A 15,377-nucleotide genomic window follows, 5' to 3' on the forward strand; every position below is an offset into this window, starting at 1 on the left:
GTCAGCCCGGAGCCCCCGCAGTCCGCCCGCAGCCCCCGCAGTCCGCCCGGAGCCCCCGCAGTCAGCCTGCAGCCCGCCCCCGCAGTCCGCCCAGAACCCCCCCAGTCAGCCCGCAGCCCGCCCCCACAGTCCGCCCGGAGCCTGCCCCCGCAGTCAACCCGGAGGCCCTGCAGTCCGCCCGGAGGCCCCCCAGTGCGCCCGCAGCCCCCCCAGTCCGCCCGCAGCCCCCGCAGTCCGCCCGAAGCCTGCCCCCGCAGTCCGCCCGCAGTCCCCGCAGTCCGCCCGCAGCCCCCGCAGTCCGCCCGCAGCCCGCCCCCGCAGTCAGCCCTGAGCCCCCGCAGTCAGCCCGCAGCCCCCGTAGTCAGCCCGCAGCCCGGAGCCCCCGCAGTCCGCCCGCAGCCTAGGCGCCCCCCCCCCCGTCCCCCGCGGCCCTGCGCAGGCGCCCCGCCCACGTCCCCGTCCCCACCTGGCGGATGGGCTCGCCCAGGGCCTCCAGGGTGCCCGGGTAGTTCTCCATGAGCGACACGTGCAGCTGGTTCTCGGCGCGCTGCGGCAGGGCGGACACGAGCGCGTAGGCCTGCTCCAGCAGCGCACAGTTCTGCCCGTTCCTCGCCTTGTTGCGGATCAGCTCCTGGGGGACACAGCGTCAGGCCGCGTTCCCAGCCGCCGCGCGACGAGGCCGGGGAGGGGGCCCGGCGCGCACCCCTACCTTGAGCAGGGCCTGGTACTGCTGGACGCGCTGCACTGGCCGCTCCAGGAAGTGCTGCAGGGGCGGTGGGGGCGGCTGCGACGGGTCCGCTGGGGACAGCACCTCCTCCGTGTATTTCTGTGGGAGCCGCGGTGCGGGGTTGGGGACACGCCAGCAGAGGTGGAGAGCGGGGGGCTGGGGCATCGGGGTGCGCGCGCGTACTCACACGCACACGCGCGCACCGCCGTCCTCCCCCGCCAGCCGCACCCTGCCCCGCTGCACACACGCGCGTACACACACGCACGCGCGCGCACCGCCCTCCTCCCCAGCCAGCCGCACCCCTGCCCCGCTGTCACCATCTGAAGGGGAGCACGGGGCTCCGGGGGTCTGCTTTCTCAGTGAGCCGCGGGGCGCGGGCTGGGGTGCACCTTGTAGAAGTCCTGCACGGCCGTGCTGACCACCGCGGACTCGGCCTGCACGCGGCCCACCAGGAACTCCAGGTACTTCTCAAAGGCCTCCTGGTTCTTGATGAAGCACATGGCCACATCGTCGTCTGTGTCACAGGTCTGCAGCTCCCGCTGGAAGCTGCAGGAGAGGGCACGGTGGGCAGGCGCGGGTGAGGCCTCAGGTCTGGGACGGAGCAGGCTACCCCCCAGGGCTGGGCTGAGTGGCTACTTGGAACTGAGTGCGCTGGGCTTCGGGGGCTGCGGGTGTGCGGGGGGTGGGGGGGCATGCGCGTCTGTGTGCCTGCCCGCAAGGACGTGCGGGTTCATGCAGCCGTGCGTGCGTCGGGGCGTGTGCCGTGCCCACACGTGCCACAGGTGCAGGAGCGTGCACACGTGTGCATGCGGGCGTGCACGCGTGCATGTGCGCATACCCGAGGGCCCGCCCACCTGCTGTGGAAGTGGCTGATGTCCTGCACATTGCGGAAGATGACTGCCTTCTGGCTGGCCACGGCCGTGGGCACATGGGGGCATCGCTCCAGGTGCTGAATGTGGTGGTCCTGCAGGAACTGCAGCTTGCCCACAAAGGCCTGCTCGGAGCTCAGCAGCTCCTGGATGATGGAGCTGGGAGGGGATGAGGTGAGGAGAGACCCAAGGGCTAGTGACGCCCCCGCACAGCCCGCCCCCCGTTGTCAGAAAGAGCCTGGTAAAGTGGTGGAGGGAGGCATCCCCACGACCGTCCCGCCCCCGCCACCACAAAGCCGCTCATGCCCCCGCCTGCCGGACCCTCACCTCAGCCTTGTCTTGTATTCATCCTCAGACACGGCCTCCCCTGGGAACTCGGGGGCCTCCGTGGGCCCCCACTCGGGTGACAGCTGGTGAGAAAATGGGGGAGGGTGGCAGGTGACCTTGGCTCTGGCCTCACAGGGGATGACAATCCCAGAACCCCATCCCAGCCATCCAGTACCTTGAGCCGCTTGTCCAGGTAGGCAGGGGACACCCAGCCTTGCCTCGAGGGGCTGGACTTGGTGGGCTTGGTGCGCACAAGCCAGCGCAGTGGGTGGGCCGAGTCCAACACCTCCACATACTGGCCCTCCCGCAGCGAGATGGCGTCCTGCTCGGCCCCCAGGGGCAGGTAGTCAGCTGTGACCACGTAGATATCGAAGATCTGGGGGCATGATGCTGACTCAGACTGGGGTGGGGGGCCAGCCTGATCCACGGAGGCCCCAACAGCCCCCAAAGACCCCAGAGGGGCAGGGGACCCGGACGGGGGGCCAGCCTGACCCATGGAGGCCCCAACAGCCCCCAAAGACCTCAGAGGGGCGGGGGACCCGGACGGGAGCCAGCCAGGCCTCCCAAAGCCCCAACAGCCCCCAAAGACCCCAGAGGGGCGGGGGACCCGGACGGGAGCCAGCCAGGCCTCCAGAGGCGACAGGGTGCCTAGCATTAAGTGGGGGGAGAAGCCATCCTGAGATTCCATGAAGTTCCAGAACAAGCTCAACCATCTCTGCTGATGGAAATCCCACCAGGGGGTGGCAGTGAGTCTGGCCACCGAGATGTGTGGCCCCCCACCAGTGCCCTACCCGCCCCTGCCAGGCAGAGCACCTCGCCTCGGGAGTCCCCATCCTCTGACTCTGAGGACGACTCCTGGACGCTGGAGGAGGGACGGGAACGGCCGTGCCAGGGAGATGCGGATGGCGTCTTGGATTCCTCATCGCTGTCACCTCCAGGCACCTGCAGCTTGGCTGGCGGACACAATACACATGATACCCAGGAAGGGCCTGCGCCCCTGTCCCCTTCCCATGGGTGCCCAGGGTGTGGACAAAGGAGAGCCCCGCCTTCGCGCCGCGGCCACAGAGCCCTCACCCTGTGTGATCTTGGCCGACACGATCTCGGTGATCTGGGACGTGAGCTTCTGCAGGAACTCCTCCGTGCCCACCTCGGCCAGGGACAGGTGGCCACGGGCCTCCACCACCGTGGGCTCTGCTGGGGGCCAGAACCTAGCTCAGCCGGTCCCGTGCCCCACAGACACGCCCCGGCACCCCCCCCAGGCCCCGTCCCGGGCTCGGGGGTCCGCAGTGCCGACGAAGGCACGGACTTGACACCATCGCTGCGGGAAGCTTTGCAGGGTCGGGTTAAGGGTTCATGAGGGCTGCCTGGTGAGCAGGGGTCAGCCGAGAAGTGACCCCAAAGGTGGGCAACCAGCAGGCGGAGCACATGGCCCCCCCTTCTCGCCTTCTGAAGTTACAAATACCCCGGGGTGCGGGGAGGCCCTGTGTAGGTGGCAGACCCCGCTGGGGACGGGGGAGAATCCAGGGCGGATGAGGTCTCCATGGTGGCATGCCCAGCCCCTGCCCCCCCACACTGCCCTCACCCAGCCACCTGCGTCCAGGCCGGGCATCCGCAGCCTGCTGGACGTGAGCTCTGAGCCAAGGGCCGGCGGGGCCCCCAGATCCACAAGGCTCAGAACCAGGCCCAGAGGAGGACAAGCAGGCCTGGGGCAGCCCCCTCCACGCCTTTCTGGGGCCACACGGCCTGGGGCAGCCCCCTCCACGCCTCACCCCTGCACTAGGGCTTGTCGGCCCCCTCCCTGCGAGGTCGTGCTCCCACCCAGCCCGTACCTTTCCTCGGCCTGGCAAGATCAGCGAACCCCACAGGCTCCGACATCTGCGCCGACGCAGCTTGGGTCCTAAAGGGGAGCGGTGTCCCGAGACAGTGTCTCAGCAGGGCCCTCATTTCACAGGGGGGACACTGAGGCACGGAGAGCCGCTCCCCCGCACTCACCCCTGCAGGAAGCTGGAGATGAGGACCTCCTTCCCCCCAGCATGCTCGTCTGCCGCCCCTGCCTCCTTGGGCACTGTTAGGAGAACGGGGTGAGCCACCAGGGTGACAGCCCACAGCCCTGAGCCACTTCTGCTTGGGACCTGGTCCAGGATGTCCCGGCCCCCAAGGGACCTTGACCCTGGCCCTCAGGAGCCTCCCGATGGAGCGGGGCCCAGGAAGGACACACTCGGGGTGGCAGGGGGCCTCTAGGAGGGTCTCAGCTGGCTGAGCCAGCCTGCAGGACAGGGGATGGCAGCTGGCAGGGGCTCTGTGCTGGGGTCCCCCCAGCTCTGGCGGGGCTCCGACTCACAGCCAGAGACGTGCAGGCTGGCGGAGCAGAGGGCCTGGCCAGCCGCGTTGGTAGCAATGCAGGTGTAGGTGCCCCGATGCTGCCGGCCCACGTCCAGCAGGACCAGACTGTGTTGCTGGGCAGAGCTGGCCACGGTGTAGCCCGGCACGTCGCGGCCGATCCACAGCACGCCCCGCTCGGCCTCCTCCCGCAGCCAGTGCACGGCTGGGGCCGGGCAGCCTGCGGGACAGTCGAGGGTCCATGGGCTACGGGGCTCCGGGAACTGGGGTGGCCTCTGAGCCCCCTGCAGGGCTGTGAGTGGACACGGGGAGGGGCCTGCTCTGGTCCTCCCTGGGGGAGGGTCCTTGCTGGGGGGCGGGGAGGGGCCTGCTCTGAGCCCCCCTGGGGGAGGGGTCCTTGCTGCGGGGCGGGGAGGGGCCTGCTCTGAGCCCCCCTGGGGAAGGGTCCTTGCTGGGGGGCGGGGAGGGGCCTGTTCTGAGCTCTCCTGGGGGAGGGTCCTTGTTGGGGGGCGGGGGTCTTTGCTGCGGGGCGGGGAGGGGCCTGCTCTGAGCCCCCCCTGGGGGAGGGGTCCTTGCTGGGGGGCAGGGAGGGTCCTGCTCTGAGCCCCCCTGGGGGAGGGGTCCTTGCTGGGGGTCAGGGAGGGGCCTGTTCTGAGCTCCCCTGGGGGAGGGTCCTTGCTGGGGGGCGGGGAGGGGCCTGCTCTGAGCCCCCCTGGGGGAGGGTCCTTGCTGCGGGGCGGGGAGGGGCCTTGCTGCAGGATGGGGAGGGGCCTGCTCTGAGCCCCCGTGGGAGAGGGGTCCTTGCTGCGGGGCGGGGAGGGGCCTGTTCTGAGCCCCCGTGGGGGAGGGGTCCTTGCTGCAGGGTGGGGAGGGGCCTGTTCTGAGCTCCCCTGGGGGAGGGTCTTTGTTGGGGGGCAGGGAGGGGCCTGCTCTGAGCCCGCCTGGGGGAGGGTCCTTGCTGGGGGGCGGGGAGGTAGGAGAGACTTACCTTCCACCTTCACTGAGAAGGTGATGCTGGAGCCTTTCTTCACTTTCTTGGAGGCGAATCTTTCCAGGAATCGGGGCGGCACCAGCTGTTGGTGTGCATCTGGACAAGCAGCAGACACTGGCGATGAACGCATGTCGAAGCCCCTGCTCCCTGTTGGGGCACCGAGGCCTCCAGGGGCACCGGCTGCAGCCCCAGCCCCCAGTCCCAGCCTCATCCGCCTGGAGGCTGGGTCTCTACAGCCTGCACCCAACCCTCGGTCTGCAAAGTGGTGTCCCTCGGGCACTGTGGCTGAGCCACCCACCCACCCTCTGCCCATCTGAGTTGGCTCACCTGAGGCTGGCTTCTCTTCAGGATCTTTGGGGCCTGAAAGAGCAAGAAGTGGAAATCAGGCCTGCAGCACCGAGGGGCCTGTCTCCCCAGAGCCCGTGCACCTGCCGAGGGTCGGGGTACCTACTCCTATCCACACCTTCCCTGAGACTCAGGCCATGCACAGAGCTCACACTGAGGCTGCTCGGTCCCAGTGTGATGCCCCCCCCACCCCCCCACCCCAGGAGTGTGGGGGTCGCTCTGGAGCCGAGGCAAGGTCGCACTGAAGGTCAGAGGGAAGCCTGGGGAGCGCTGGGTCCCCCAGCCACCGCCGGCTCAGGTGGTGGTGCTCAGAACTTTGGAGAACAAGTGCGTGCAGACCTCTCCTCCCACAGTAACCACTGACTTCCTCTGCACAGTCCACTGACTAACCCGTGCCCCCACCCATCCCGGGGCACGTGTACGGAGGTGCGGGGTGTGGCAGACAGCGGCCCAGGTGTAGACGCTCCGTCCCCAGCACCCACCCCGGACCAGCAGCCGGGCGGACGAGTAGGCGGCGCCCACGGCGTTGCTGATGTAGGCTGAGTACTGGCCGGCGTCCTCACTGGTGACCGACAGGACCTCCAGGGTGTGAAGCGTCTTCCTGTCAGCCATGCGGATGTGCTCAGAAGCCGTCAGGGGCTGCCCGTCTTTGAACCAGTACAGTCGGGGTGCTGGGTAGCCTGCGGCCACAGGGGAGTGGTCAGCACCGAGCCTCCATCCCGTGGGGGCACCAGGGACGGCCCAACCTCCACCTGGCTGGCTGTCTCTCTTCCTCACCTTTCACCTTGAGCTGGAACTTGGCTAGGCGTGTGCCGGGGGCCACCTGGAGGTCCTTCAGTTCCTCCACCACCTGGGGCAGCTGACCCTCCTCTGAGGTAGATTCCGTGCCCTCTTGCTCCCGGCTGGCGGGGAGAACAGAGAAGGGGCAGTGAGGTGGACTGGGGAGGGGTCCGGCGCCTGGGAGGGGGGTTGTCAGGGGCAGTGAGGTGGACCAGGGAGGGGTCCAGCGCCTGGAAGGGGTCAGGGGCAGTGAGGTGGAACAGCGAAGGGTCCAGCGCCTGGGAGGGGGGGTGTCACGGGCAATGAGGTGGACCAGGGAGGGGTCCAGTGCCTGGGGGGTGTCAGGGGCAGTGAGGTGGACCGGGGAGGGGTCCAGCACCTGGGGGGGGGGGTCAGGGACAGTGAGGTGGACCGGGGAGGGGTCCAGCGCCTGGGGGGTCAGGGACAGTGAGGTGGACCGGAGAGGGGCCCAGCGCCTGGGGGGGTCAGGGGCAGTGAGGTGGACCGGGGAGGGGTCCAGCGCCTGGGGGGGTCAGGGACAGTGAGGTGGACCGGGGAGGGGTCCAGCGCCTGGGGGGGTCAGGGACAGTGAGGTGGACCAGGGAGGGGTCCAGCGCCTGGGGGGGGGTGTCAGGGGCAATGAGGTGGACGGGGGAGGGGTCCAGTGCCTGGGGGGGTCAGGAGCAGTGAGGTGGACCAGGGAGGGGTCCAGTGCCTGGGGGGGTCAGGAGCAGTGAGGTGGACCGGGGAGGGGTCCAGCACCTGGGGGGTGTCAGGGGCAGTGAGGTGGACCAGGGAGGGGTCCAGTGCCTGGGGGGGTCAGGAGCAGTGAGGTGGACCGCGGAGGGGTCCAGTGCCTGGGGGGGTCAGGGACAGTGAGGTGGACCGGGGAGGGGTCCAGTGCCTGGGGGGGTCAGGAGCAGTGAGGTGGACCGGGGAGGGGTCCAGTGCCTGGGGGGGGTCAGGAGCAGTGAGGTGGACGGGGGAGGAGTCCAGTGCCTGGGCGGGGGGCCAGGTCAGGCATGGATGGCTTTGGCGGGCCCCCGTGAACTGGACAGACACTGTGGGACCCGGTGGAGAGCTCCAGGATTCAGATTCTGTTGGTCCCAGCCAGCACTGCCACCCACTGGGGCTCGCACCACCAGCCCGCTGGGCACTGCCTGCCTGTGCATGGCCCTCTACCTGGACAGGTAGCCTTGGGCGCTGAAGTAGGAGGAGGTCTCCGTGGCATCAGCTGCAGTTTCATAGTCTGTGCTGGTCACTGGGAAAGGAAGAGTGGCCGCCATGAGGCTTGTGCCCCACCTGCCCGAGCACGGCCCCACACCAGGGGCCAGCCACCTGGCTCTCACTGCAAGACCATCCCTGGGAGCCATGCACACTCCTGGGCCAGAAGCCTCGGGGGACCTGGCTGTCCACTGGCCCTCCACACCCCAGGCTGTCACCCACCAGTCCATGCTTTCAGGCTTGGAAGTAACTGCAACCTCAACCGCTGGTCAACTCTGGTGATTCTGGGCCTCATGACAGGGCTGCGTCATCCAGTTTTACCCACTAGGGGATAAGGGGGTGACGCATGCAGGCTTCAAAACCAGCAGCTGGGGGCTTCCACATCCAGCCATGAAAGAGGAACAGGGACTGGATCTACTCTCTGCCAGGGGGGGGATGTTCCTGTCCTCCCCCCAAATTCATATGTGGAAATCCCAACCCCAATGTGTGACCGTCAGGAGTGGGGCCTTTGGGAGGTAATCAGGGTTAGAGGAGTGCCCTGACAAGGAGCGACGCCCCGCAAGGACACCATGAGAATACCATGTCTGCAGCTCAGAAGAGGGCCTTGCTGGAACCCAAGCCGGGGTGCCCTGAGCTCAGATGCAAGCCTCCAGTGAAGCCTCCAGAACCCCGAGCAGTAACCTTCTGTTGTTTCGGCCACCTGCTCCGTGGCACCTGTTAGTGCAGCCTGGACCCAGACACCCTCCCCCACCCTCACAGCGCCCCAAACAAAATACAACAGTTGTGAGAGTGTGATTTCTGTAAGAAGCATGTTCTTGGTCTTTGTCACTGCTACTAGCACTGAGCTCCAAAGCCCTTGGAGTTTCCCACGTGAGGACGGCAATGATGGTGTCTTTTGTTATGTAACGATGGTGTCTTTTGTTATGTGACTCTGGAAAGCCCCTCAGGGTAGGGGCTGGTGACCAGGGGACCCAACCCTGGGACCAGAGAGTTGGAAGTTTCAGTCCCAGCCCCTGACCTCGGGGAGGGGAGAAGGAATCAATCACCAATCACCAATTGCTGATGACTCCATCAATCATGCCCACATATTGAAGCCCCCATAAAAACCCACAAGGTCAGGCTTGGAGAGCTTCTGGGCTGGTGACCACGCAGACATGTGGGGAGAAGCTCCGAGCCCCTCCCCCAGTGCCTTGCCCCGTGTGTCTCTTCCATCTGGCTACTTCTGAGTTATATCTTTTTATAATAAACTGGTAATGTAGGAAAGAGAATGTTTCTCTGAGCTCTGTGAGCCGCTCCACCAAGTTAATGGAACCCGAGGAGGGGGCCGTGGGAACCTCGGATCTGTAGCCAGCGGGTCAGAGCACAGAGGACCCCTGGACTTGTGACTGGCATCTGCAGTGAGGTGGTCTGTGGGCCTGAACCCTGAACCTGATGCTGACTCCACGTGGGTCTGATGCTGACTGATGCTGAGTCCACGTGGGTCTGATGCTGACTCCACGTGGGTCTGATGCTGAGTCCACATGGGTCTGATGCTGAGTCCACGTGGATCTGATGCTGACTCCACGTGGGTCTGATGCTGACTCCATGTGGGTCTGATGCTGAGTCCACGTGGGTCTGATGCTGACTCCACGTGGGTCTGATGCTGACTCCACGTGGATCTGATGCTGAGTCCACGTGGGTCTGATGCTGAGTCCACGTGGGTCTGATGCTGAGTCCACGTGGGTCTGATGCTGAGTCCACGTGGGTCTGATGCTGACTCCATGTGGGTCTGATGCTGACTGATGCTGAGTCCATGTGGGCCTGATGCTGAGTCCATGTGGGTCTGATGCTGAGTCCATGTGGGTCTGATGCTGACTCCATGTGGACAGGTTCAGAGCTGAGTTCATTGTAGAAACCCCGGCTGGCATCAGAGAATTTCTTGTTGAATGCTTACAGATTGGAAATGATGATAAGCCCTGTGATTGCCCCAACTTCCTGCCTTGAGTTTCCAGCTCCAGGAGGGGAAACTGAGGCCGAGCCAGGTAGACCCTGAGTGGAGGAGCTGGCATCCTGGGAGATGAAGACTGCTGGTGTCCACAGGACGGAAGCCAGAGAAGAGAGAGGGCAGAGCACTGACTAGCATGTGCACAGGGTGGGGATGAGCCATCTGAGGGGGCCATCGAAACAGTGGGGAGGATGCTGTGTTTCCAGTCAGACTGGGAACTTCCCCAATCTGTGGCATCTGGTCCTCAGGAAGGGGGATCAGCCCTGGATGGAGCTCTGCGGGCCCCCCACCTCAGAGGAAGACCTCAAGAAGATCTGCAGAAATACAAAGTCTCCAGCTGCCACGTGGGCAGGCATCCCATCAAGGACCTCCAGACTCACACGGAGGCAGGAAAACACCCCCCAGTGGGTCAAAACCAAGTCAGGATGGATGCACGTGGAACTGGCAGACGAGGTCATCAAAGCAGGTATTAGAACTATATGACCAAGACCCAGCACACGTGAAAAGAGACTCCAGTAGCACTGTAGATACAGACGGCACACTGACAGCCTGACGGCAGGGCAGCGACTTCAGAGGGACAGCGAAGGTTAGAGATAGTGGGACGAACAATGTGAAATGGAATGCAGACCCAAGAGCTGCACATGAAGAGTCAGCATGTGGTCGCGCCACTGCACGCAGCTTCTTGTGCCTGTGACTGCAGTCCCCAGACGAGTAGGGAAGGAAAGACACTTGAGGAAATCACAGCCAAAAACACTTCCAAACTTCATTAAAACTAGAAACCCCGAATCCCGAGAAGCTCCGTGAACAGCAAGCACGCGGGAACATAAAGAAAAGTGCCCCCAAGAACAGCATAGTCAGATGCCTCGAAACCAGCGAAAAGAAGGAAATCCTAAAAAATACCCAGAGACCATTTTTGAGGAAAATGACAAACTGATCCTCAAAGTCATAAAACACAAGGGACGCAGATGCTCTGAACGAGAGTGAAGCTGCAGGACTAACATGTCCAGATTTCAAAACTGACTACGAAGCTACAGTAATCAAGACAGTGTGGTGTTGCCCGGATGACAGATGTATGGATCAACGGGACAGTTAGAAGCCCAGAAATGAACCCATACATGTCATAGAAGTCAGTTTTTGACAAGAGTTCCACAGCAATTTTACAGAGGAAGATAGTCTTTTCTGTGAATGGTGCTGGAATAACTACACTTCCACGACACAAGAATGAATTTGGGTCCTTACCTCACACCATATACCAAAACTAAACCTACACGTAAGAGCTGAACTATAAAACTCTTAGAAGAAAACAGGGTTGTACATCTTTATAACGTCAGATTAGGTGATGGTCTTGTAGACAAGCAACCAAAGGAGAAGTACTGGATTTCATCACAATTAAAAGTTCTTGTGCATCCAAGAACACCATCAAGAAAGTGGAAGGAAAATCGTAAGAATGGGAAAAAATACTCGAAAATCATATATCTGACAAGGGCATAGTACCCAGAACATATAAAGAACTCTGACAACTCAAAAACCTAACTTGAAAATGGGCACGAGATCTGAGTAGACATTTTTCCAAAGAACATACACAGATATCCAATAAGCACATGAAAAGACAGCATCGTCAGCAAGCTGGGAAATGCAGGTCGAAACCACAGTGCTCAGGGCAGTACGGCTGAACAGAGGAACAATGGCAGGGGCTGGGGGTGGAGGGGGGGACGGGAACCCCATAGTGGGCGGCATGTACAATGGAGCTTGCCAGTTCCTGCACAAGGAAGCCACAGAATTACCATATGACCAAGCAATTCCGCTCCTACCTATGTGCCGGAGAGCTGAACACACAGGTCCCCAAACACTAAAACTTGTACACAGATGGGCACAGCAGCATTACTGATAGAACCCAAAACCACCACCGTTTTCACCGGAAACACCAGCCGATGAGTGGCTAAACAGTCCGCATACACGGAGTGATTTTCAACCTGAGAAACTGATGAAGTTCACAACGTGGATGGACCTCCAGAACACGCCAGGCCGCAGAAACCGGACACGAGAGACCACATATCATAGGATTCCATTCATGTGAAATGTCCAGAAAAGGCAAAGCCACAGAGACGGAGAGTAGCTCAGCGGTGTCCAGGGGCTGGGGGAGGCGGGGTGGGGACGGAACACAGCTCAGCAGTCCCAATTTTAAATCCCAGGGGAAAGGGCTAGTTTTGCACAGAGAAACAAAGATAAGAATGGCACCCTATTTCTCAGTGGAAACCATCCAAGCTAGTAAATAGGGGAGCAGCACCTTCAAGGTATGAGAAGAAAAAGGAATCGTCCTAGTAAAAATATCTTTCAGAGCCACGGGAGAAATACAGACTTTTTCTCAGACGTGCAAAAGCTAAGAGAATTCTAGCATTCCCAGATGATAGGGAAAATGTGGAAAGATGTCCCTCAGGCAGAAGGACAGCGATGCCAGAAATCTAGATCTCCGTGGCAGGGTGGACTAGCTCCTGCTTTGGTGAATGTACACAATTCTGCCTCGGTCACGCTAACTGACTTGTGTACAGCTGTGCTGTGGACACGGCTGTGGCCGTGGCCCTGCATCTTGCTCATGTCCACTCAACGACCTCTCGTGGGGCTGGCTGCCCACGAATCCGTTCGGGAGAACAGTCCTTCCCAGACCCCACCCATGCTTCGGTCTCAGCTCTGACACCCGCTTTTCCAGAGACGGTGTCCCACGTTGCGTTCCCGTGTCTCTGATCCTCGCCAGCACGGCGTGTGATCCCTAGTGATGAAGTTACCATCCTACTGAGTGCATGCGACATCTCGCTGGGGCTCCGTTAGCGTTGCCCCCATGGCTAACATCCTCCAGGTGCCTCTCAGCCTTCGGCGAGTCCTCCCCCCGTGAAGCATCTGGACACGTCTATTGCTCCGGTTCCAAGTGGAGTTTTGATTTTTTTTTAATCTGTTTACTGTTGAGCATTCTCTATGTTGTTTTAAGACAAAGTTCTTTACTTAGATACCTGGTTGGCAGATACCTTCTCCTGCCATGTCGTCTCTGCACATGGGGTCTTTCTCAGAGCAGAAGTTCCTAACTTTTACCAATTTTCCCTTTTATGGGTGTTGCTTTAGTTGTCAAATCTAAGAAGTCTTTTCCTGGCCATAGCTCCTAAAAATTTCCTTCTATCTTTTTTTCTGAAAGTTTCTTACAGTTTTGTATTTTCTGTTTACGTATGTAATGCATTTTGAGCTCATTTTTGTATGAGGTCAAGGTCTCATTATTTGCCTGTAAATATCCCAATTACTCCAGCACGACTTGAGATTCTATCCTTGAATCTGAAATTCTACCCTTCCTCCACTTAAACGCTCTCACACTTTTCTCAAAGATCAGATGGACCTACTCATCCTGAGGCCCACCAGGAGTCACTGCATTAGAATAAAACACACCTCCTGTCCCCTTATCACTCGGGGAAACTTCCGGCGACTCGGGAACTGTGTGCTGGGAACGAAGGACGACCAAATCCATGTTTCTTATTGCACACAGCTAACCTCCACGCATGCCTGGAGCACCTGTGACCTTTCCCAGGCCCCTCCCCACCTAGACACCACCCAAGGAGATGAGACCCCCACCCCCAACCTGGCCCCAACCCTCCAGTGTTGTCTGGGTCCTCCTGCAACCCAGCACCGCCCCCGCCCAGCTCCGGCCCTGGGGCCATCAAACCCGACCGCCACACTCACGGTCCACGCGGAGCTCCGCCTTCGTGGAGGACACGCCTACGCTGTTCTCAGCCATGCAGCGGTAGACGCCCATGTCTGCCGGCACCACGGCTGTGATGATGAGCTGGTGGCCGCCCTGCTGGTCCTCACTGATCATGTAGTGGTCATCCTCCTCCAGCATCCTTCCATCCTTGAACCAGCACACGGTGGGCACGGGCTGGCCTGTCACCACGCAGTCGAAGCTCACGGGGTAGCCGTCCTGCACCTCCTGATCCTGCAGCCCAGTCAGGAACACTGGGGCTGGGAGGGACAGGCGGGGTGTGCAGTGAGTGGGCCCCAGGCCTCTCCCCCAGCCACCCCAGCAGCTCAGTGTGCATCATCTGCTCCCACTGAGGTGGGGGGGCGCTCGCAGGCGCCTGGGCCAAACACAGTTCTGTCTCTGCCTGCCTAGGTCCAAGCCACCGAGAGGCCAGAGGGATCATGGACAGGAAACAGGGAGGAGGGGGAGGTAAGGGGAGACAAATGCTGTGTGGGCTGAGGGTCCAAGGGTTGCAAGCATGAGAATGGCCCAACATTGCACAGGGAGGTTCCCAGACGTGATGCCATGGGTTATTCGTTAGACCCCTCGTTGTCCCTAGGGAGATGCAAGCCAACAGTGGAATGGCTCTAAAATTAATATTAGTTGCTGGAGCAGGTGATGGGGGCTGTGGAACCCCACCTTTCATAGGGGTAGTATCCCAAACCCTCATGGAGCAAAACACACAAATTCTGGAAAGTCAGTATCTTATACCCACTTCACAGGAGGACACTGAGGCCCAGAGAGGCTAGCTCACAACAGGCAGCTGGGATTGACATCAAGCTCTGTCTATCACCAAATTTGGGGCTCTTCCAGCTCAGTGGGCTGCATTTGCAGGGGCCAGAGGCTTGAGCCCAGCTAGCTCGCTGAGTCTTCAGCTGCCCCAGGTCACCTTGGCTGGCCCTGCTCCTCCTCCTCGCCCACCCCCCTCCCCCGTGGGCAGTGGGCAGACAGCGGGCAGCGGGCAGACTCACCGGCCTCTGCAGTCAGCGAGCGGGGCACCATCTCCTGAGGCGCGGCAGGGGGGGGACCCACCTTGCTGATGCGCATCTCCACCCCCCGGGGTCCCTGCTCCGACAGGCTGATGTCCACCCCGATGCCCATGGTGCCAAACATCTCCCGGAAGCAGGTGGCCGCACGGTGGGACTCGGCAAGCGACTCGAAGCGGATGTAGACGAAGTGCTCATCTTCGTGGTATGTCTGCCAGTCCCCAGGCTCCTCGGGCTGTGCTGAGCCCTCATCTGCACTGAGGAAGATCTCTTCGTCTGAAACCTCAGCCGGGCTCTTGGTGCGGAAGAGACGGTGCAGCCGCCGGGCCGCCCGGCGAAAGGCTTCGTCCAGCTCACCCCCTGAGGAGCTCTCTGCCTCGCTCTCGGTCCCGCTGACCACCACACAAGCGCTGTGGGCCACATGGCCAAACTTGCTGCTCACCTGACAGGTGTAGCGGCCAGCGTCGGCCCGGCCCAGGCCCGTGACCAGCAGGGAGCAGGTGCCGTCCGCGAGCTGGTCGATGTGGTGGTGCCGGCCGTCCGTCAGCTCCATGCCATCCTTCAGCCAGCGAGCACGCACATCCACCTTGCTGGACACCACACATTCCAGACGCAGGACATCCCCCACCTGTGCCTCGGTATCCCCAAACGTGCGGGAGAACACAGGTCCCTCCTGCTGCTTCATCTCCTTGCGGACCTTGTAACCCTTGAAGGCAGCCTGGATCTTCACGGCTGCCTTGTCCATGGACGGGTCACTCAGGTCTCCCGGTGGTGGGCAAACGGCAGCTGGCTGCTCCTGATGCTTCTGTGGCTTCCCAGGTGGGACCGTGGGGACCCCAACCTGTGCACACAGGGAAGGTAGGGAAACTGAGGCCCGCAACAGGAAAAGCACAGTGCAGGGACAGCTGGGGCAGGGCTGGAAGCAAAGCACAGGTCTCCTGTCCCAGCTCCAGGGCATCATGCCCCTCTGTTTCCTGCCCACCTGTAGCTGCTCAGCCTTTGCGTGCCTGATGGCTCCTGGTGCTG

General features: G+C 61.9%; 1 protein-coding gene across 1 annotated transcript in view; it reads right to left on the reverse strand.

Annotated features, from left to right (window-relative positions):
- LOC118554338 (obscurin-like) overlaps positions 1-15,377 on the reverse strand; it is a 130,689-nt gene that overhangs the window by 14,100 nt on the left and 101,212 nt on the right. The window contains exons 58-75 of the mRNA XM_078067712.1: positions 14,337-15,192; positions 13,308-13,586; positions 7,562-7,640; positions 6,377-6,501; positions 6,082-6,279; positions 5,582-5,614; positions 5,252-5,350; positions 4,265-4,483; positions 3,916-3,988; positions 3,753-3,820; positions 2,998-3,114; positions 2,737-2,876; positions 2,099-2,299; positions 1,924-2,006; positions 1,582-1,755; positions 1,117-1,273; positions 710-826; positions 467-631 (exon numbers count right to left, since the gene is read on the reverse strand). Coding sequence (XP_077923838.1) covers positions 467-631; positions 710-826; positions 1,117-1,273; positions 1,582-1,755; positions 1,924-2,006; positions 2,099-2,299; positions 2,737-2,876; positions 2,998-3,114; positions 3,753-3,820; positions 3,916-3,988; positions 4,265-4,483; positions 5,252-5,350; positions 5,582-5,614; positions 6,082-6,279; positions 6,377-6,501; positions 7,562-7,640; positions 13,308-13,586; positions 14,337-15,192 — 3,183 coding nt within the window. The remainder of the gene's footprint in view (positions 1-466; positions 632-709; positions 827-1,116; positions 1,274-1,581; positions 1,756-1,923; positions 2,007-2,098; positions 2,300-2,736; positions 2,877-2,997; positions 3,115-3,752; positions 3,821-3,915; positions 3,989-4,264; positions 4,484-5,251; positions 5,351-5,581; positions 5,615-6,081; positions 6,280-6,376; positions 6,502-7,561; positions 7,641-13,307; positions 13,587-14,336; positions 15,193-15,377) is intronic.

Source organism: Halichoerus grypus, chromosome 2, assembly GCF_964656455.1.
Source record: "Halichoerus grypus chromosome 2, mHalGry1.hap1.1, whole genome shotgun sequence".
Taxonomy (NCBI): Eukaryota; Metazoa; Chordata; class Mammalia; order Carnivora; family Phocidae; genus Halichoerus; species Halichoerus grypus.